This window comes from Myotis lucifugus, unplaced genomic scaffold, assembly GCF_000147115.1.
Source record: "Myotis lucifugus unplaced genomic scaffold, Myoluc2.0 scaffold_834, whole genome shotgun sequence".
Lineage (NCBI taxonomy): Eukaryota > Metazoa > Chordata > Mammalia > Chiroptera > Vespertilionidae > Myotis > Myotis lucifugus.
In genome coordinates, this window is record NW_005871882.1 from 1 (window position 1) to 22,684 (window position 22,684).

Genomic DNA, 22,684 nt, shown 5'->3' on the forward strand with positions numbered 1-22,684 from the left:
TCAATGGATAGAGTATCAACCTATAGACTCATGGGTCTCCAGGTTCAATTCCAGTCAAGGGCACATGTCCGGGTTGCGGGCTCCATCCCCAGTGTGGGGCGTGCAGGAGGCAGCCAGTCAGTGATTCTCTCTCATCAGTGATGTTTCTCTCTCTCCTTCTCCCTCTCACTTCCTCTCTGAAATCAATAAAAATATTTTTTTAAAAATGTGCCTGCGAATCACACCTCTCCCCAGACCCCATGAGAGGGAGGCTGGAGGGGGGAGAAGCCAGAGACGGAAGCAGGTTCCTCTCCGCGTGTTCACCCAGCCTCCGTCACTCCGGCCACGTGTTAGCACCCAGGAACCTGCCACTCAGCTCTTCAAGCAGGGCCAGCCTCCTGGGCGGTCACCCTGTGCGGGCATCCTGTGTGGGCACCCTGTGCGGGCACCCTGTGCGGGCATCCTGTGCGGGCACCCTGTGTGGGCACCCTGTGCGGGCACCCTATGCGGGCACCCTGTGTGGGCACCCTGTGCAGGCACCCTGTGAAGGCACCCTGTGTAGGCACCCTATGCGGGCATCCTGTGCGGGCACCCTCTGCGGGCACCCTCTGCGGGCACTCTATGCAGGCACCCTGTGTGGGCACCCTGTGCGGGCACCCTATGCGGGCACCCTGTGCGGGCACCCTGTGTGGGCACCCTGTGCGGGCACCCTGTGCAGGCACCCTGTGTGGGCACCCTGTGCGGGCACCCTATGCGGGCACCCTGTGCGGGCATCCTGTGCGGGCACCCTGTGTGGGCACCCTGTGTGGGCACCCTATGCAGGCATCCTGTGTGGGCACCCTATGCAGGCACCCTGTGCGGGCACCCTATGCAGGCACCCTGTGCGGGCACCCTATGCGGGCACACGAGGCTGTGCTGGCACCCTATGCAGGCACCCTGTGCAGGCACCGTGTGTGGGCACCCTGTGCGGGCACACGAGGCTGTGCTGGCAAGGGTCCCACACTTGCTTCCATGTTCTGTTGTCATTGTCTTGAAATTCCCAAGACTTTTGGAGCAAGGGCTCCCCCTTTTCACGTTGCACTGGGCCATGCCCCCAAACGATGCCACTGGTCTCGCCCACAAGGGTGGACATGGACATGCGCTCCCCGGCTCTTGCCCTTCCCTGCTGCCCGTTTGCACTTGCCCATCTTGGTATCGGATCTGTGGGTCTCTCAGGCAACGGCCCACACGGACAATGCCTCCTCTCCGGTCCCCGCCGTGGAAGAGGGCCTCGGAGGGGACCAGACACTCTTGGGAGCTAATCTCCATATTTTCTGAGTGAAAAGGAAAGGCCTGAGAAGGGAAGCAGCCAGCCCAGTTGTTACCGCTAGAGGGTGCTGGAGAGCCAGGCCACAGGTACACGAGTTCAGCTCAGGTCACACCCCTGACACCAGAACGCCCTCCAGACCATGGATGTCACAGCCCCTCCACGGACCTCGGGCTCACTCTTACCTGACAGCTCCCTTAGCCCCCGACCCTCATTCAGTTGCTCACGTGGGTGCTCCAGGCACCCACGGGGGTGGGAGAGGAGGATTCCCACAAGCACGGAGCACGGCTCCTGCCCTCGGGAGGCCGCGTCCACCTGGGGACTTGGATTCCTCTGGAGGAAGGGACTCATGCCTCCCATTTGCCAGATGGACAAACTGAGGTCCACCTGATAAGGTGACTTGCTTGAAGTCACCCAGGAGGTCGGCAAAGAGGCAGAACCTCAGTGCCATGCCTTCCACCCGCCCACGCGGGCCCCACCGAGGCTCTCACTTCTGTGGGCTTCTTCAAGGCTTCCGTCTCCTTCCTCTTCATCTCCGAATAGATGACATTGAAGAACTCCTCCTCGGCCTTGGCCACCAGCTCCTCCAGGTTGATGGAGACCTCCTCCTCCCGTGGCTCCTCCTCCCTGCCCTCCGCCTTGCCTTTCTCCTTCAGCCGCATCTCCCGGTGCCTGGCCTCCAGGATCTTCTCCCGCCGGGTCTCCCGCTCAAATATCTGGGCCGAACAGGGGCAGAGAGGCCGTGGGAAGAGGGTGGCAGCTGGGGCCCCTGGCACAGGGGCCAGACGGGGTCCTCCTCGCTCTACTCACAACAGCTCCCAAAGAGGCCTGCACTCGGGGCTGACAGCAAGAACAGAGGGCTAGCCGGGCCGGTGTGGCTCAGTGGTTGAACCTTGACCTATGAACCAGGAGGTCAAGGTTCAATTCCTGGTCAGGGGACATGCCCAGGTTGTGGGCTCGATCCCCAGTGTGGGGTGTGCAGGAGGCAGCCGATCAATGATTCTCTCTCGTCATTGATGTTTCTATCTCTCTCTCCCTCTCCCTTCCTCTTTAAAATCAATAATAATAATAATAATAATAATAATAATAAAGAACAGAGGGCTAAATATTGGGGTCAGAAGGTGGGAGCTGGGACGGCGAGTTCCTCAATTCTAAGGGGTTCTAAGGACATAGATGACAGCGTGAAGAGCGCCCTCTGGATTTGTACAATATGGTGGCCCTGGGCCCATGAAGGACCAGCTCAGAGGTGGGACCACAGGCTCAGGCACAGCCAGGAGGCCCTCCCAGGTCCCAGCACCAGGGGTTTTCAGCATCGTGTGCCCCACGGAGCGCCTCCAGGGCTACCTGCCGGGGGGGGGGTGGTGTGCAGTGACGGAGCTCAGCCCCTGCACCCACAGCGCCCCCAGCACCCCAGCACCCATTTCCCAGCCCCCCCAGGATGTCCACCATTTTTCCAGGAGGGGAGAGGGAGCGGCCATCCGTGTCCCTCGGACTGGCCTGCTCTGCGGGCCCCTGGTGGGGAAGGTGAGCTGGAGGGCACCTCGGCCCTGCACCGGGCACTCACAGAAGAAGCCGTGTTCTTCTCGTTCCTCTGGAGGTTGCACAGCCCCTGCGAGACCTCCAGCAGGGTGGTCGTCCCCAGCTGGGAGCCACAGGCGATGAGACCCCCGTTGTCCTGCACCCGGAGGCAGAAGAGGGCCTCGTCGCACACCTGCGGGGAGGGCCAGGCAGGCCCACGTGGAGGCGGAGAGAGGAGCCTCAGTCTGATTCTCTGGCTCCCGGGAGGCTCCCGACCCATAGGAGGAAGTGCACACTCTGAGACTGGCTGTCAGGGCCCTTTGTCACTCCCTCCCCAGCCTCATCTTCCACCTTGTCTCCTCCCCCACACTCTCCCCCCCCCCCCCACCCTTCAGCCTCACATTCACCCATGCCACCAGGGCCTGAGGGCCTAGATCAGGGTGGGGAATGTCTGGCCCGCAGGCTGTAGAGGGCCCACAGAATCATTTGGTCTGGCCCTGCCAAGGCATGAGGGGTGCCTTCATTAAACGTTGAGCAGGCTAACTGTTAAGTTGATGATTTTGTCCCGTGAACGAGGTGATAAATATTCAAACGGCCCCTGGCAGGGAAAAGGTTCCCCACCCCTGACCCGGATGCATGGGGGAGGGGGTGTGTGTGACCTTCAGGCTGAGGGCGGGGTCACACTGCTTGAACACGAAGTCCCAGATGTCCAGGGTCCCGTCCATCTTGGTGGTGAAGAACACCGCCGGCCTAACCGGGCTCCAGGCGCCATCGCTGAGGTACGCCATGTGATACCTGTGGGCAGCCGGGGCCACCGTCAGGGGCCACTGTGGCTGACAGGGACGGGGAGGCTGCGGAGCCACAGCTCTGCTCTCCTGGCCTCTCCCGGGCTGCAGGCTCTCATTGTTGGCCAGGAAGTTCTTCCTTGTGTCTGACTTCTAGCTGTGCTGACCTCACCCACCCACAGCTCACAGGCTGCACTTTGAAGGGCTCTGGGTTGGTCCTTCCCCTGGGCTGGCCACTGGCCTTTCTCCAGAGCTCACTGCAGGGGCCAGGCGTGCGGGGCTGGAGCTGGCCCAGTGCCCCAGTCCCAGGACTCGCTGAAGGAGTTAGCGGGAGGATGTGCCCAGAGAACCCCTCACACTAAATCAGGAGAGTGGTACACTCCTACGCGGTTTGATCTAGAGCAGTGATGGCGAACCTATGACACGCGTGTCAGAGGTGACGCATGAACTCATTTTTTTTGGTTGATTTTTCGTTGTTAAATGGTATTTAAATATATAAAATACATATCAAAAATATAAGTCTTTGTTTTACTGTGGTTGCAAATATCCAAAAATTTCTATGTGTGACTCGGCACCAGAGTTAAGTTAGGGTTTTTCAAAATGCTGACACGCCGAGCTCAAAAGGTTCGCCATCACTGATCTAGAGTCTCAAAGGTTTCTGCAGCGGACAATGAAATCGGACCCTTATCTGACGCCATGCACAGAAATCAACTCGAAGTGGACTGCAGACTTAAATGGCCGACCTGAAACCATAAAACTCCTAGGAAAAACCACAGGGGAACGTTCCCTGACATGGGTCTTGGCAGTGAAGTTTTGGACACGACACCAAAAGCACAGGCAACCAAAGCACAAACATAAACACGGGGATCACATCACATTAGAAAGCCTCTGCCCAGCAAAGGACTAGCAAGATACACGATAACCTATGGCCCGGCCGGCGTGGCTCAGTGGTTGAGCATCGACCTATGAACCCGGAGGTCATGGTTCAATGGCTGGTCAGGGCACATGTCCGGGTTGCGAGCTGGATCCCCAGTGTGGGGTGTGCAGGAGGCAGCCGATCAATGATTCTCTCTCCTCATTGTTCCTATCTCTCTCTGTCCCTCTCTCTCTCCCTCTCTGAAATCAATAAAAATATATATTTTTTAAAAAGACCACCTATGAAATGGGAGAAAATATTTGCAAACCATATATCTAATAGGTGGTTAATATCTAAAATATATAAGGAACGCATACAACTCAATAGCAAAAAAATAAAATAACCCCATCACCCAATGACAAAATGGGCAAAGGACCTGAGCAGGCGTTTCTCCAAAGAAAAGCTATGCAAACGGCCAGCAGGCACATGAAAAGGTGTTCAACACCACGAATCAACAGGGAAATGCAAATTAAAACCACGAGGCGAAGGTACCTCGCCTGGCGTAATGGGTATGATTAGAAAAGCTAGGTGTTGGCGAGGACTCGGAGAAAAGGGAGCCCTCTGTCGCTGTGGGTGGGGATGTCAATCGGTGCGGCCGCTGCAGAAAACAGCATGTGTCCTCTTAGCATGTTGCCAGAAAGATCCGGAATGTGTTCACAGATAAAGTACATGATTGAATGAATAATGTAAAACATGGGTCTAGAAGAGCCCTCCCCCCTCACCCACCTCCAGCTACTCCCTGCAAAACTGGCCTACCCTGTCCACCCGAGTTCACAGCCTCTATTCACAGCAGCTCAGAGGCGAAAGCAGCCCAGGTGTCCATCGGCAGGTAAATGGATAAACAAGGTGTGGTGGCCGGGAGCACACGGCGTTGGCTCCCGGTAGCTCGGCTCCCTCACACCTGCAATTAGGTGACCGGAGAACAAGGCTACCGACTCCTGGGGTTGTCTTGAGGGTCAGCAAAGTGAACTTGTGGCTGTTATTATTACTCATCTGGGAGCTCTGAAGTGCATTCCTCCTTCAAGCCACTTCCTAGCATAAGCTCAGGTGCTTGTGGAGGGGTGTTTGTGGGCACACAAAGGTTCAGGTCCCTCCTGGGCTGGGCTGGGCTGGGCCCCCTCCGTCCCCTCCACCCTCCTGCATCCCTCTTCCCCCCTAACTCCCCCCGCCCTCTTACTTGGTCCACATGATGGACGACTCGCGGCTCTCCTCCGACCAGATGCGGGCGGTCCAGTCGCCCACGGTCAGGAAGTTCTTGGGGTAGAAGGGGTTCCTCTGGAGGGCATAGACGGGGCCGTGGTGGCCAGGGAAGGTGCACACGATCTTCTCGGCCTGCGTCTTGGCCTTGCGGTTGCAGGAGATGACCATGCCTTGCTCCGTGCCCACCATGAACTTGGTCGGCTGCGGAGGGGGTGACACAGGGGTGGGTGGCTCCGTGAAACATCAGCTCGGGGTTCCGCCGGCGTGGCCAGCAGCCTTCTGGGGTTTCAGCCTCTGCTCAGGCTGTGTCCCAGCTGCTCCTCGGGGGCTGCCCCCACTCTTCCCATCTTCACTGGACCCCACCCTTCTTGGGAACCTGCTCGAGGGCCCCGTGCTTGAGGGAGGCCCCCGACTCTCCTAGCTCTGGATCTCTCATCACCAGCCCTCTTCATGCAGCACCATTGCGTCCGTAAGGCATTCTGCCATAAAGATCCGAATGTCTGTTCACCAAGTAGGTGATTAAATGACTAATATAAGACGTGAGTCCAGCTGCTCCCTGCAAAACCGGCTACACTGTCCACCCAAGTTCTTGGCGGCATCATTCACAGCGGCTCAGAAAGCCACCCAGTTCCATCGACAGAAGATGCATAAACAGAATGTGGTCCATCCCTACAATGGAGTATTATTCAGCCTTAAAGAGGAAGGACATGCTGACACAGGCAAGCATGTGGGTGAACCCCGAGGACATGGCGCTAAGTGAAATAAGCCCGTCGCAAAAGGACAAGCACCATGAGCCCACTTAAAGGAGGTGCCTGGGGATCAAATTCATAGAGACGGGAAGTGGAAGGGGCGGGGGCAGGGGGCAGGGGGAGTTGTTTCATAGGCACACAACTGTTTTCAGTTTCAGTTTTGCAAGATGAAAAAGTTCTGGAGACCCATTGCACAACAACGCGAATGTACTTAACACTACTGGATTGTACACGGTAAATTTTATGTTAGGTTTTTTTTTATAAAGATATTTTTATTGATTTCAGAGAGGAAGGGAGAGGGAGAGAGGATAGAAACATCAATGATGAGAGTCATGGATCGGCTGCCTCCTGCACGCCCCCTACAGGGGATCGAGCCCGCAACCTGGGCCTGTGCCCTGACTGGGAATCCAGCCCTGACCTCCTGGTTCAGAGGTTGGTGCTCAACCCCTGAGCCACGCCAGCTGGGCCACCTTTGATATTGTTTTTACTGGTCCTTCCCAGTTACTAAATCCAATAATCACGCCTGCGCTGTGGTTTTCCTAGGAGCCTTCTCTGACCTCACTTCCTTCTCCACCACCTCCTCCTTCCCTACAGGAAGTGAAGTGACCCTCCCAGGGTCCCACGCGAGGCCGAGGCAGAGCCTGGCCTCCGACATAGAGTGGGCGCTTCTGGACTCTGGTCCTGTCTGAAGCTTGCCTTCGGTTCCGCCCGCCTGCCCACCACCAGCTGGTGACTCCTTGGGAATGAGCATGGCTTCCTCCGCAAGCAGCTCTGCTGCCCCCTGCTGGAACGCTGCTGTAAAGACCACCGGGTCTGGGACGATGCTCCTGGGGGCTGTGCAGGGCACAAGATGAGCAGCAGCCCGGGCTCCACAAGCATCTGATACACCAGCCACGGCCGCTCGTGGCTCCAGCTGCCCGGGCGATAGAAACAGGAAGGGGGAGGACGGGACACTCACCAAGGTGGACTCGAACTCCAGGGAGATGGCCCCCAAGGCATTTTCCAGCTGCTCCTTCCTGGTGATGTCCATGATCACCACCTCGGTGGGCTCGCTCAGCTTCCGTATGTCCCACCACATGACCTGGTGGGAGGAGGGGCGGCGTGAGACCCGGGGCCCCGCGAGTCTCCCAGCCTGCGGCCCCCTCACCTCCTCCGACTCCCTGGCGTCAGTCACTCTGGTCAAAGGGGGTGAGACAGCAGCCCCCAGGGACAACATGCTTTGAGAATGACTGCTCTGGTGGACAGTCCCTCCCAAACCTGTCTGGCCATCAGAGTCATGGGCAGGCGTCACGAAATGCAGGTGCTGGGGCTCCCCCACACCTACTGCATCGAAATCGCCAGCGGTGGGCCCAGCGTCCCTATTCTTAAAGGCCCCCCTCTCTACGGCACATTATAGCCATGTTATACATGCACACGCCCACTGCCAGGGACCTGTGCCGTCGGTGTACCTGCCCATGTGTGCAACCATGTGCATGCAAACACACGCTTTGCTACATTTTTTTGGTAACAACAAAATATTAAAATCCTCTGCAGTAAATGCTGCCATCCCTGATGCAGTCCCTAACAGGCACAGGGCAATGCTGATGAACTCTGAAATCATCTCCAAATACACGGAGGGAAACATCAAGGCAGATCCCCGTGGCGGGCGCGCAAACAGAGGGGAGAAGACAGACGCCTCTGAGCGCAGACACCGCCCCTGGCGGGAGAGCGTGGTGTGGGCGGTGCCTCCTGGACGGCGGCTGCCCTTCTGTGCCTGCTGCGTTTTGTGCTGTGCGCGTGTGTTACGTAGTTTTCAATTCAATAATAAGATGCAAAGAAAACGTTCCCTGTGATTACAAGGGGGAACCCGGAAACCGTTACTGCTCCCCACCCCCTTCCCCTTCAGCGCCTGGCCCGTGGGTACCTGCCCGCCTGTGGGTACCTGCCCGCCTATGGGCACCTGCCCGCCTGTGGGTACCTGCCCGCCTGTGGGTACCTGCCTGCCCGTGGGTACCTGCCCGTCTGTGGGTACCTGCCCTCCTGTGGGTACCTGCCCGCCCGTGGGTACCTGCCCGCCTGTGGGTACCTGCCCGCCTGTGGGTACCTGCCCGCCCGTGGGTACCTGCCCGCCTGTGGGTACCTGCCCGTCTGTGGGTACCTGCCCGTCTGTGGATGCCGAGAAACACTCAGTGCCCGTCTTCGACTGCAGCCAGATGGTGCCGTACACGGGGTCTCGGTGGCTGAACTCAATGGTGGACAGCTCCGCCACCAGGCTGCCCTTCCGGGTGTCCCAACAGGCTGGCGGGAGGAAAAGCAGGGGCAGGTGAACAGGGCACGGGCTTCCTTTCCTGTGGGGGAGCAGGGGCAGGGGTGCTGCTCCTCTTGGTTTGGCAGGGACGTGGTTTCTTAGAATCAGGGCAGGGTTCACACCAGCCTGAGTTTCCTGCCACCCCTGAAGCCCCCACACAATCTCCGAGGAGTGACTCCCAGGCTGCACGCTTCATTCATTCATCCTGCCGAGCCCCTGCCTCGTGCTGAGCACCCCCCACCCCCCGGGGCCCTGGGGAGGCCGCTGAGACTAGGACAGACACTGTCCCTGAGAGGCAGGAAGGGGACCTGCAAATACAGCCCGGGATGTGATTTCTCTGGTGGGGGACCCACAGGGGTAGTCAAGGAGGGCTTCCTGGAGGAGGGGAGAGGGAAGTGAGACTGAGGATGAGCCTGGGATGGAGTGAACCCGGCAGGGAGAGAGGAGGCCTGCACCAGGGACAGGCCCGGGGTAGGAGCACTCAGGTGAGCCTCTCTTGCTGCCTAAACTCCTTCCCCTTCATCCTCCGGCCGTTGCTGCCTCTGATGGAAACACCTCCCAGAGGGAGCTTCGCCCTTCCCTCCCACCATTAGTGCTTCACCTCTTCTGCTTTACCGAGAAGGACCCGAAGCTCATCTACCTTTTGTCCTAATCGATTCTGTTTCCATTTTCCCACGATGAGCAGCCAGGACCCCCCTGCACCTCCCCCCGCCCCGCACTTGCCATTTCTAGGAAAGCTGACTTTGTAAAACAAACAACCAAGTCCTTGACACTTAAGTGCTGACTGATGGAGTCCAGTCTAAAGCATTTGCCCTGCACTGTGCACCGGCCAAGCTTGCCCTGCTGGGGGGAAGCAGCGCTCATGGCGGGAGGGGGGCGGGGGGGGGGGAAGAAGGGGGAGGGCAGGGGGCAGGGGAGGTCCTGCAGTGGTGATCCCTACTGGGCAGCAGGGCCCAGGGCCTGGGCTGGGGGAGCGGCACCGAGAGGGGTGATGGATAATGAGTGAGGCAGGGCTCCTGAATAAAACATGGCAGAGCGGCTCTGCTTCCGCCTGCTGGAGCCTGGCCCCCAGGCGATGGGACAGGGAGACCCATGGGAGCTACATCTGCTCCCTAACCCGGCGGCTTCCCCGGGAAGGAGGCCACAGGTCTGAGAGGGAGACCCGGGGACTCAGAGCGCCAAGGGGCAGCCTGGCCTCAGCGCGTTTCTGAGAACTTCCCCGGCCAGTCTGGCTCCTGCTCCTGGAGGAAGAAGGGAGGGTAAGAGCCTGTGAAGGTAGGAGGGTGGGGAACCCTTTCCCTGCTCGGGGAGTCTGGCCTGGGGTACAGACAGGCTGCCCCAGGGCCTGAGGTGGAGGGCGGGCAGGGACCTTCGGAGCCCATGTGGGCAGGTTTTGTCCGATCTCATTAGTAATCAAAAGAGTCAGTTTCCCCCGGCTGGTGTGGTTCAGGGGTTGAGCATCGACCTATGAACCAGGAGGTCGAGGTTCAATTCCTGGTCAGGGCACAAGCCTGGGTTGCGGGCTCGATCCCCAGTCGGGGGTGGGCAGGAGGCAGCCGCTCCATGATTCTCTCTCATCGATGTTTCTATCCCGCCCCCTCTCCCTTCCTCACTCTGAAAGCAATAAAAACATTTTTTTAAAAATATATTTTATTGATTTTTTACAGAGAGGAAGGGAGAGGGATAGATAGTTAGAAACATCGATCAGCTGCCTCCTGCACACCCCCCACTGGGGATGTGCCCGCAACCCAGGTACATGCCCTTGACCGGAATCGAACCTGGCACCTTTCAGTCCGCAGGCCGACGCTCTATCCACTGAGCCAAACCGGTTTCGACAATAAAAACATTTTTTTAAAAAGAATCATTTTCTGGGTGTGTGATCAGCAAGGACCTCTGAAGATGGAGCTCTTCTATGGCCCTCCCTCCACACAAGCAATGAGAGCACTAGCAGAGCTGTCACACTCCGCACTGTCAGAACTCCAAACGCCAGGCGAAGGCCGCGGACTCTAACACCTCCCGCTCCTGTGAGAACAGGGTCTTGGTGCATCGGAACTCGCCCTGCTCACGGCCTGCACTCCCCATCCCGGGGGGAGCCCTGAGAGGCAGCACCCCCTCTCCCGGTGGAATGGTCGCCTGGCAGCCCCGGGGGCCGCCGAGTGGGGCTGGAGCTCGTGGGTCTCTGGCCGAAGAACTGGCTGGTGGCTCCCCGAGTCCCCCCGGCAAGGCTGCCCATAAGGACTTGACTCAGAGCTTGTCCAGTGCAAAAGGCCTTTCCATCCAGGCGACCGTTGGTTAAGCGCTGGGACCCCTCTTACCGATCTGCCCGTTGTAGCAGCCTCCCAGCAGGATGTGCGAGTCCTTGGGGTTGTACTCCAAGGTGACGAGGGGCGAGGACGGCTTCAGGACAGTCTCGGGCCTGTTGGGGCTTTCTAAAAAGCAGAGGTGGGGGGGAATATATATATATAACATATACATATACTAGAGGCCCGATGCACAAAATTCATGCAAGAGTAGGCCTTCCTTCCCCCGGCTGCTGGCACTGGCTTCCCTCACAGCTCCGGCTTCGTCCGGAAGGTTGTCCGGTCTAATTAGCATATTACACTTTTATTATTATAGATATGTGTGTGTGTATGTGCGTGTTGTGCGTGTTGTGTGTGTGTGCGTGTTGTGTGTGTGTGTGTGCGTATCCCACCAGGCCTGGAAAGGAAAGGACAGGGCCAAACAGTTCAACCCCATCTACAGGAGGGGGTGCCTGAGCCTTTCTCCAGGCCGCACCCTCTGGCCTGGGCCGGGGAGGGGGGTTGAATATCTGGCTTTGTTTTGGGGAATTAGAACTGTGAGTCTGTGACTGTAATTTGAGTCCATTTCCCAGGTTTGGAATGGAACGAAGTTTACCCTACGGTTTTTACGGAAGCCCACGCCCTCGGCTTCTGCAGTTTCCTGGTCTGTATTCTGGGGACCATGGGGCCCACCCCGCAGCACGCTGCACTGCTCCAGAGGGTAGCGTGCTCCGGTCCGTGCTCGGCACCTGCCCTACAAACCACGGCCCACGTTTGTTCTCACAGGGACGGGCAATTGAAGGGGGTCTGAGAGCCGGAAGCCCACCCTGCCAGCTCTGCCCCTTGGAGTGCTCCCCCGGGGGCCCACGGTGCCCCCCGCTTGGCCAGGATTTCGGAACAAAGCCCCCGAAGAGCTGGGCAGAGGGTGAGGCCCCGGCGGCCCCCCTTCTCCCCCTCAGGCTGGGCCCTTCTTCCGGGGCCCTCCTCCGTGGAATGCTATCTGCCCCCTCTCGGGGGCCACAATCGGGACTTTGTGGGGTCTGGTCTGAATGCCCTGATTACAGATCTGGAAATAAAGCGAGTCTCCTGCTCCCGGGTTTGACTGCGAGGCTGAGCCTGAACCCCAGACAGGGTGCAGTGAGAGGCCTCCTCCTGGTCCCGGTCCCTCCCTGCGAGAGCCCCCCGCTGCCAAGTCCGCCCCTCAGCCTTCCCCGCCCCTCACCCAGGTCCCAGATGTACGAGTCGTGGCTCATGCCCTCAGGTGCCCGTTGAAAATTCAAGCAAGAATACGCCACCGCCAGCTTCCTGTTGCCGTCCGGGTGCCAGGACAGGTGTGTGGCCGACCGCTTGATCTCCTGGGGGTCCCTTTAGGGGGCAGCAAAGGGCAGAAAGCTGGAGTGCCAGGCTCCCCAGATGTCTTATTTACTAAAGATTTTCTTTAAAATATTCAAACGTGTGGAAGCAAAAGCATCCACTCAGAGAAATTTATTTAAAACAAAGTTTATAGGACTCCCTTAATCGAACACCAGTCCCACCAGCCATAAATAAGAGCTAAAAATAAAAATTAAAACAATGGAAACAAATTATTAAATCCCAGTCTGCCTTTTTCACTTGCTGCAGGTTCTGAGCCTGAGGCTTGATTGCCCGTTAATATTAAAATAAAAGGGGGCATGGAGAAGTCAGCAATCATGCTCTCTGGGATTTGCCCAAATGAGTCCAAAACGTGTGTCCCCACAAAACCTGCACATGGATGTTTCCAGCAGCTTTATTGAGCGAGAGATAGAAACATCAATGATGAGAGAGAATCATAGATCGGCTGCCTCCTGCATGCCCCACACTAGGGATGGAGCCTGCAACCCGGGTATGTGCCCTGATTGGGAATCGAACTGTGACCTCCTGGCTCATCGGTCGACGCTCAACCACTGAGCCATGCTGGCCGAGCTATTCTTAATTCTTAAAAGTTGGAACCAATACTTGTGATCCATTCATACATTGGAATATTGTTCAGTATTAAAAAGAAATGATGCCACTCAATGATGCCACTCTGCTAAGGCTGCATACTTATGCCTGAGGCCATGGCATTCTGGGAAAGGCGAAACCATGTAGTTGTTGCCAAAGGTTTGGAGGCGAAAGGGATAAATAGGTGAGACACGGGTGACTTAGGGCAGTGCAGCTATTGTGTATTGTGTATGATAATCGTGTCAAAGCTCATGGAATGGACAACTCAGAGTGAGCTGGGGTGAGCTATAGGCTGAAGGTATGTGTGGCCCCGTCCCCGCCCCAAATTCATCTGCTGAGACCTAATCTCCAATGTGATGGTATTAAGGTGGGGGCCTTGAGGGGTGATTAGGTCAGGAGGGTGGGGCTCTCGTGATGGGATTAGTGCTCTTTTCAATGGGGCTCCAGGGAGCAGCCTCACCCCAGAGCGAGGAGGTGGGTGTCCGTGAGTTAGGAAGTGGGTCCTCACCAGACACAGAACCCAACCATCTCAGAACTCCCCGCCTCCAGAACAGTGATAAACAGACTTCAGTAGTTCCTAAGCTGCCTCGTTTTCTAATGATATTTTGTTATGGTCTTTTGCTACCGCAGCCTGGGACAGATTCAGACAGGGTGATGATGATGTGTCCATGCTGGCTCATCACTGTGACAAATGTACCTACCACTCTGGGGCTGATGATGACAGTGGGGGAGGCTGTGTGGGTGGGTGGGGGGAGGGGTGTGTATGGAAACTGTTCTTTCTGATCAATTTTGCTGTGAACTTAAAATTGCTCTAAAAATAAAAAAAATAAAAAGCTCTTCATTTAAAGAGCAAGGGGGGAGGGAGCATGAGAAAGAGTTAAGTATTATAGACAATGGCCCCAAACTGGGACTGTTTCCTGGAAGAATACGGACGGAATGGACAAATAGCTGTCTCAGTGTGTGCACCCCCCCGCCCCCGTCCCTCCTCCCTGGGAGCACTACTGTAGGGGAAGGAGCTCGGGCTGGGAGTCAGGAGACCAGGGTTCCAGCCTTGGCTGGGCCCCCACCCACCGTGTGCTCCGAGCACGTCCCCCTCCTGGGGGTCAGTTTCCTCATCTGGGGGTTGGGTGGGATGATTGGAAATGCGTCATTCCGCCGAGGTCAGACCCCTCCGGGGGTTCTGGTGGAAAATGAATCTCCCAGGGTTGGCCTTTGCGGCTAGACACTTCCCAAATCCCCGGTAGTCCCCGCATATTCAAGCACATACGCACACATACATGTACCCATGCACACAGGCACAGACACAGACACAGACACCCAGGAGTGTTTCAAACGAAGCGGTGCTCTCTGCACCTTGTTTTGGTTTCAGGTGTTGAATCTTGGAAACATGCCGTATCGTCACATTAGAACACCCGCCCACAGAGGTGACCGAGATTGGCAGCACCTGCCTAACTATAGAAATACCCGAAGCCCAGCCGGCAAGGTTCAGTGGTTCGTGTCAACCTATGAACCAGGAGGTCGCGGTTCGATTCCCGGTCAGGGCACATGCCCGGGTTGCGGGCTTGATCCCCAGTAGGGGGCGTGCTGGAGGCAGCCGATCAATGATTCTCTCTCATCATTGATGTCTCTCTCTCTCTCTCTCTCTCTCTTTCTCTCTCTCTCCCTTTCCCTTCCTCTCTGAAATCAATTTTTAAAAAATACCTGAAAACATTGATGGTCTTAGCGGAAGGGGCCTCTTCCGTCACTTCCACCGCGTCCTCGTCATCGAAATACTCCTGGTAGATGTCGATGGCGTTGTTCTGCTTCACGCAGTGCTCCATGATCTGAGGGGGGCACACCCGGAGTTCTCAGCGGGAATGGGGGTCCCTGCTGTCCGACGGGCTGAGATGAGGTCTGGGAGGGCTGAGAAATAGCTAGTGGTCCTTTCCCATCCTCAGCCCGTGCTTTCTCAATGAGGCAGCATCACCCCAACAGGGCGAAAACTGGTTCTTAGAGGTAAATAATACTACTTTTCCTATACAAAGCGCAGGTAGACATGCAGTACATACACAGATGTACGGCATACCTATGGCATCGACATTTCATGCGGGGAGGCAATTAGGAAGAGAATATCTAAAAAGACTCCTTGGGGACAAAAGTGAAAAAAAAAATGGTGAAACACTGCTCCTGGCAAACAGAAGTCTCCGTGACTCCACATATAGCACCCATCTCCAGCTCCTTCACCCTGAAAGCCCTCCCCATTATTCCAAATGTCCATCATGGAAAATCCCATGCTCAAGTGCCACCTCTTCCAGGAAGCCTTCCGTGATCCCTTCAGCAGGAAATGGACTCTCTCTCTCCTAATGGGGCAAAATGGCCAGTCATCCATCCCCTAACATCGTTTATTTCTACGTGGTGTGGTGATATCTCTGTATTTGTCTTTGCCCTCTGTTGGATTATACACTCTTTGGAGCAGGATGCACGTGGAATTCATTTTTGCAATCTCTACTGTGCCTGGCAGAGACCAGACGCGTGGTCCAAATGTGCTGAGTGAAAGGATGTTCCCTAGTGGTGGGAAGCTGGTGGGTGGGGCTTTTTGGGGTTCTTTTTGCCCACAGGGGCCACTTTTCAGCCTCCTCCCAGAGCCTGTTCGGCCCTGCACCTCCCGGCCTTCCCCTCCGGTCTGCCGTGGTGGATGTGCCTGCTCCCAGATAGAAGGCTCCTTATGGTTCTTCCCCTGAGTAGCCGCGGAAGCCGAGCACAGGGCCAGGCACATCTAGGCTTGACATGCAGTTGGGGAACCTGAGCGGTGGCCGTGGCTCTGACCGCTGGGGCTGCAGGAAGCCTTACCAAGCCCAGCTGCATGATGGTGTTGATGTAGTTCTCGTCTTTCTCCACCTTCTTCCGGAAGCGGATGGTCTGCTCCAGCTCCAGGGGGTTCACATCCTTGGGCCAACCCCCCTCCACGTGGTTGACACCCCGGGTCTCCATCTCGAATCGCTCTGTGTTGGCCTGAAGAGAGAGCCCCGGGTGAGAACCCCCGGCCCTGGTGTGAGCATTTAGCCGCTTCCACGCACCAGGGTCCCGAGCCCCGAGCGCTCAGGATGGACCAAGGGGGTGTCTGGCCAAAGCCATGAGGTTTTCCGGTACCAGGAAGGCGTCTCTGGTCCTCAGGGGGTCGCAGGCAGCCATGGAAGGGCCCTTGTGTGGAGCTAGCATCTTTGCAGCTGATGCCAGAGGCCCAGGAAAATCCACTTCTGAGTCGCACCCATCTGCTCCGTAAGAGCCCAAAGGAGAGAGGCTCGCCTGCCGCCTCCGCCCTCCCTGTGCCATGTCGCAGGAACCAGGGAAGAGTTGGGGTTGGCTCTGCCCATTCTCTGTGGCAGGGAGGAGGGGATGGAGGTGGCTTTGCCCTTTAAACTTAGCAGTGTGCCACCGTCCCATCTTCCCCCGTGTTTTAAAATTGTGGTAAACGACACATAACATCAATTTTACCACTTTAAACAGTTCACGTGCACAGGTCAGTGGCGTTAGGCCATGCGAGGGTTGTGCCGCCACCACCATCTAGTTCCGGGATTTTGCATCACCCCCAGTGGAGACCCTGTTCTCATTCATCAGTCACTTGCTTCTCCTTTGCATTTTTTAAAAAATATGTTTTTATTGATTAGAGAGAGAGAGGGAGGGAGAGGGAGAGAGAGAAACATTGATAGGCTGCCTCCTGCCCACCCCCTCCTGGGGATGGAGCCCACACCCCAGGCATGTGCCGAGATCGGGAATCGAACCCGTGACCTCTTGGTTCACTGAGCCGCGCTGGCCGGGCTCCTTGGCGTTTTGAAGCGCTCCCTAAAGTTACAAGTCTTCCGGGCACAGCTGCTGACAGAGGCCCTAACGTGGTGTGCGGGCAGCCATCTCTATGACACGGACAAAGTTGCCCTGGCCCCGTGACAGCAACTCGCTCCGGGAACACGAGCAACGGCGTTCCTCTGAGCTGTGCGTTATCAGAACCACCAGCACGTGTTCTGATGAAATCAAATGTGACGTCCACCGGCTGATTTGGGACGTGATACGTGGGTTATCTCCGTCCGTCTGGTTTCCTCACACAGTTCCCGACGCGATCAGGAGCTGACCACCTGGCTCAGACAGGCGGGGAGCTGGCTGGGCGTCTGAACAGCACCATGACCCAGTTCTCTGACCTCAGAGCCCCTCTCCCCAGAACTTTCTAGGGCAGTGATGGCGAACCTATGACACCTCTGACACACGAACTCATTTTTTTGGTTGATTTTTCTTTGTTAAATGGCATTTAAATATATAAAATAAATATCAAAAATATAAATCTTTGTTTTGCTATGGTTGCAGATATCAAAAAATTTCTATATGTGACACGGCACCAGAGATAAGTTAGGGTTTTTCAAAATGCTGGCACGCCGAGCTCAAAAGGCTCGCCATCACTGTTCTAGGGCAATCCTGACTTTTCTTTTTTTAAAATATATTTTTATTGATTTCAGAAAGGAAGGGAAAGAGAGAGAAAGATAGAAACATCAATGATGACAGAATCATTGATCGGCTGCCTCCTGCACAACCCCTACTGGGGATTGAGCCCACAACCCGGGCATGTGCCCTTGACCAGACTCGAACCCAGGACCCTTCAGTCTGCGGGCCAACGCTCCATCCACTGAGCCAAACCAGGTAGGGTGCAATCCTGAGTTTTCACAGCTGGGCAGTTGCCTGTGGATGTAATACTCTGCCCCCTCAGAATACCTCGCCCCCTGTCCCAAATGCCTAAAAGGATGCTAGAAAGAATTTGAGAGGTGAGGCCAGAGCCACGGGGAGAGAGAATGTCTTGATTGACACGCCCTTGGCCCTGGGGCTGCTCAATGCAGGTCCTCCCCTCCCTCTGCCGGGCCCTGAGCATCGTGGGGGGGCTCTGTGCCCTCCTGCCTCACACTCCCCGCATCTGCACGGGGGGGCCCCCCAACTGGCTTCCAGGTGGAGGGAGTTGCCTAGACCACACCCACCTCGTGCTCCGACATGCTGGTGGAGCACTGGATGCCCGTGTCCACGGGGTTCCGCTCCATGAACTGCTCCGCCAGCTCGGGGTTGGGCGGGATGTCGATGTGCAGCTCTGCCATGCGGTCCGTGAAGTTGCACTGCTTCCCGAACTCGCTTCGCTTCTTGACGTACACGTACACGATCTCCATGGTGCCGGCAGCTGCAGGGGTAGGGGTGGGGGGAGGGTGTTTGGTGAGGGACCCTGCCTGGCTGCTTCCTGTCCCCATGGGCCTCACTGGACCCGGCTCCAGGTTCCCAATCTGGTGGAGGGCAGGGGTCCTAGGGATTTGTCCAGAGGCTGAGCCTGCATTTTAAAGCATCATGTACTGAGTAACGACAGCGAGCTAAGCGTTATCTTGCTCAGTCCTCGCCATGGCCCTCTGAAGTGGACCGAACCATCTCCATTTTACTCCCCAGGAGGAGTCCAATGCTCAGAGGTGCCTCGAGGGCCTTGTCCGATCACCCAGCCTGTACGTGGTGAGGCTGGTACAGTTTTCACGGAGCCAACATGTCTACGGCGAGGCAGGAGGAAGCGCCGATGGTGATTGTGTTGGGCTGCGTTCCCTGCCTGTCGCTGGACCTGACCACACAGCACACTGACTTGAGAGTCGAGGCCTCAACCACCCAATAGTCCAAAGGCTCACCCACTCCGGAGTTCTAGGCTCTGGGACTCTCTGGGGGACCCCACTGGAAACTCCTCCCTCCACGTCACCCGCCCCAGGACAGGGCCGGGAGTCCACCCGAGGAGGCCAGAAGGCTGGCCCTCGGCAGGCAGAATCGTTAGGCCTTTGAGAACCTCTCTGATGTGTTCCTTGAAAGGCACAGTGCAGGAAGCCACCCACTGTCTTCACTATCAGAGACGGGTAAACAAGGATCTCTGAACGCTGGTGAACCTTGAGCCCTGGCAAGGGCCAGAGCGATGCACCGATTGTCTAGTCCAGACAACGGGGGCTCAAGCTATTTCCTGACCAAATAGTCTCAGAGTAAATCTTTCTAATATTTACTGACCTTTAAGATTGTCTGTTACTGCAGTTACCTGCCTAAGAACTAGATGTGTATCCAAAATTGAATAAAAGGTTGGCGAGGCCTGGGCACCGGTGGAAGTCCTTTCTCTTGCATTGGGCTTGCCCACCTGGCCCCCAATATTTCCAAATTATTATTTCTTGTCTCCTCTCTTTCATTTGCGTGCGGCCCCTTCTCCAGATCCCGAACCTGGAGCCACGCGGGACGTGGGACATTCACAGCACCGTGTGGAACTGGAAAGAAGGATTGGGCTGGGTTCGGACTTCAAGTTCTAGCCTTGACACTCACCAGCTGCTTGACCTTGGTCATTCTGAGGCTAGACACTTTGGGAGGGTGGGAAGCACAGAACTCCAATGCAACACAAGGAAGTGTTTTCTCCCTGGCGCTAAGTGGAAGTCTCAGAAATGCAGTGGGCAGGTCCACAGATTGCTCTTCACTCACCCCCAAAAGAGACCTGGGCCCCTCTGACCCCTGTCACAGCCACAGACTGTGGGGTCTGAATGCTCCGCAGTGGCCTAAATGGCTGGTCATCTGAGGGGGCCTGTCAGCTATGGAGCTGAGCAGAGCTGCCACCTGCTGGCCACTCCTAACTCTCAGGAAGTGTGTCCCTCCGGCTGTGGATCTGTGAGGCTGCTGGGCCTCCGTGGCGGCCTAGGAAGCAAGCTTCCGGATGGGGTGGCGTGGGGGAAGGTTAACTTCACAAGAGCCTCGCCATGGTAGGCCTCACCTCCGAAGGCCTTTCAACTCCCAGGAGCTTAGGGTCTTACCTGTGAGCAGGTGTTGCTAATCTTTGAATGATAAGGAGACCTGGTAGAAAAATGCTTGGGGGACATGGCCCTTGATTTAAGTAAAAACCTATAGACAAATATTTAAACTTAAGAAACAGATGAAAAAAAAATGCAACAGAAATGCAACAGTAGTAATTCACTTTCCCAAGCAACTTTGTACCAGAGTTTGTGCCCACAAATGCTTTCTGGGGCACCCAAAATGAGTCTATTTTTTAAAAAAATCTAATTATCTAGATTTTCCTAGGAATTTGCAGGTTTTATGAGTGCCAACTGTATGCTTTCATCTTGTTTTGATTATAGTTTCATTATTTCACTTATTCAGCAAACATTGTTGAAACTCTGACTAATCAAGACAGCATTGTACTAGCATAAGGACAGACATATTTGTATCAATGAGATGAAATTGCGAACTCAGAAATAAAAACCTTTCTATTTACGGTCAACTGACTTTTGGTAAAATTACCAACGCACCTCACAAGGTAGCAGAGCACGAAAATGGTGCCTGGATAACTGGACCTTCAACCTGCAAAAGAAGGATCGCAGACCCCTACCTCACACCACACTCACCAATGAACTCAAAAGGGATCACAGGCATAAACGAGAGAGCAAAAACTCTATCACTACAGTGGGAGACCATAGAGCAGGGGTCCTCAAACTACGGCCCGCGGGCCACATGCAAATACAAATATTGTATTTGTTCCCGTTTTGTTTTTTTTACTTCAAAATAAGATATGTGCAGTGTGCATAGGAATTTGTTCATAGTTTTTTTTTTTGAACTATAGTCCGGCCCTCCAACGGTCTGAGGGACAGTGAACTGGGCCCCTGTTTAAAAAGTTTGAGGGCCCCTGCCATCGAGGGAAGTCATCATGACCCTGATTAAGATAAGCTTTTTTGGATAAGATTTCTTAAATACGGCATCAAAAGCATGGTCCATAAAAGAAAAAAAACAATAACTTGGACTTCGTTAGGAATGAAAACTTTTGCCCTTCAAAAGACAGCACGAAGACAAGACACAGACTTGAAGAAAGTACTTGCAAATCACATACCTGATAAGGGGCTCGGATCCCGAATCTATAAAGACCCACTGGGTCCCAGGCGCTGTGAACCCCCACCGCAGCCCCCCAAACAGTTACCACAATTCTCAGTCTACAGGTGAAGAAACTGACGCCGGGAGAGGTTAAGTACCTGGTCAAAGGTCACGGTACTTAAGTCCAGACGGACCGAGCCAGGACCCGGCTCTAAAGCGGTGAATAGCTGAAGTGGTGCATTTACAGCACCTGCCACCCATAGGCGCCCAGTCTCTGTACATTCCCTCCCCTCCATTCTCATCAGCGAGCTCTCCTCTGCGCCTGCCCAGCCTCCTGCCACCCCAGCCCAGGCTGTATGTCCCCTCCATTCAGCTGTAAACCCTTTGGTCTCCCCACCCCACCCCGCCCCGCCCCCAGCAGGCAGATGGTCTCAGGACCAGCTGACCGGGAGTGGAGGGTACGGAGGCAAGGCGTTTAGAACTTGCAGGGCCCTGCGACTCGGAGGTATTGAGGGCAGCGAGGACCAACGGAGCGGGCACCCCCTAAAGAAGCGCCTATTTCCCGGCATCCGCCTCTCGGCAGGGCCACCCCAGAGGGACGCCCCCACCAGGAATTCCTTGCCCGATCGGAGGTTATTCTCTTGGGTGGGGGCGGGCCTCCCGCCTTCACCCTCCACTCTCCTCCACAGCCGCGGACGTCCTCCCCCGCCCGCCCTTACCCTGGGTCCGCTCCTCCTGCCCCCGGGAAGCTGGGGAAGTGCCCCAGTCGCGGTGCCCGCTCCAGCGCCTCTCAAACGGCTCCCAGCCGCGGAGTTTACCCGTTGCCTGGCAACCCTGGCCGGGCTGGGTCCGCGGGGCCGCGCGGAGGCGAACTGGAGCGTGTGACCTTCCCGTTCCGACCGGTGGGAGGGCAGCGGCTCTCGGCTCCCTATTCCGGAGGTCTGCAGGGTTAGGAGGAAATAGAACAAGTTAGGCAAACACCGGCAACATAAACGTGTGCAGGGGCTTGCCAAGGCGCTGATCCGAGTCTGCAAACATGCACTGGGCAGGATCCGGAGCAAACGCCAAGGTGTTGGCAGTGCCCCGGAGTCCTGAGCCCGGGATGGGGAGGCCCGGCTCTGCTATTTATTGGCTTGTGATCTGGCAGGTCGTTTGACCACCCAGTAGTTCGGTGTCCTCATCCACTAAGTGGGAATTATAACCCCAGCCTCCCCTCTTCTGCCAGCCCCCCTCTCCCCCGCCCTCCCTCATACCACATCGTGTAAGAATCCTAAGTCTGCTCCAAACCGGCCACAGCGGAAAGCAGGGGCTGGAGAGGAGGGGCTAAGCAGGCGCTGAGGGTCCACTGAATGAACGAGTGGATCCAGTGACACTTCTCTTGGGGTGAAGGCAATGAAGTGAGATCATATGGAACTTGGGGCTAGAAGACATGAGTGTGAACAACGGTTGTGAGTTACAGGGGGAAGGAGAGCATTCCAGATTGCGGGGAGGGAGCATGGTGTGAGCAAGTGAGCGGTGGTGGTGGTGGAAGAAAGGCATTTGGGGGATGGAGGGTGCATCAGTCGGGCTCCCTCCCTTCCCAGCTCCCCACCTTCTCCACGTATGTCTTCACCACTACCCACCTGCTTTGAACTGGGCTGGGCAACACAGTTCCCAACGAGATGGCACTTTGCCCAACCACACTAACCAAAGACAAGCCTCTAAGCTTCCACCGGCTTCTCTGAGCCCCTTGGGGTGGGTGCTCAGGGGGTGCTGGGGGCTGGGTGGAGGAGCATCTGAAAGCCCACGGAGGTGGTTTTGTGTTGTGAGAGGCCAATCCGATCCCAGACAAAGCATCCGG

General features: G+C 56.2%; 1 protein-coding gene across 1 annotated transcript; it reads right to left on the minus strand.

Moving 5' to 3' along the window:
* Nucleotides 1-1,776: 1,776 nt before the first annotated feature.
* On the minus strand, nucleotides 1,777-21,628 carry DNAI2 (dynein axonemal intermediate chain 2; the record flags this gene model as incomplete). Its single annotated transcript, XM_006106478.3, has 12 exons — nucleotides 21,564-21,628; nucleotides 17,973-18,166; nucleotides 15,808-15,969; nucleotides 14,680-14,801; nucleotides 12,242-12,384; nucleotides 11,056-11,169; nucleotides 8,591-8,730; nucleotides 7,412-7,534; nucleotides 5,682-5,905; nucleotides 3,463-3,598; nucleotides 2,850-2,996; nucleotides 1,777-2,001 (listed from the first exon to the last, which is right to left on the minus strand). Coding segments are annotated over exons 2-12 (1,719 nt in total), but the record flags the coding sequence as incomplete, so codon positions are not given.
* Nucleotides 21,629-22,684: the final 1,056 nt, after the last annotated feature.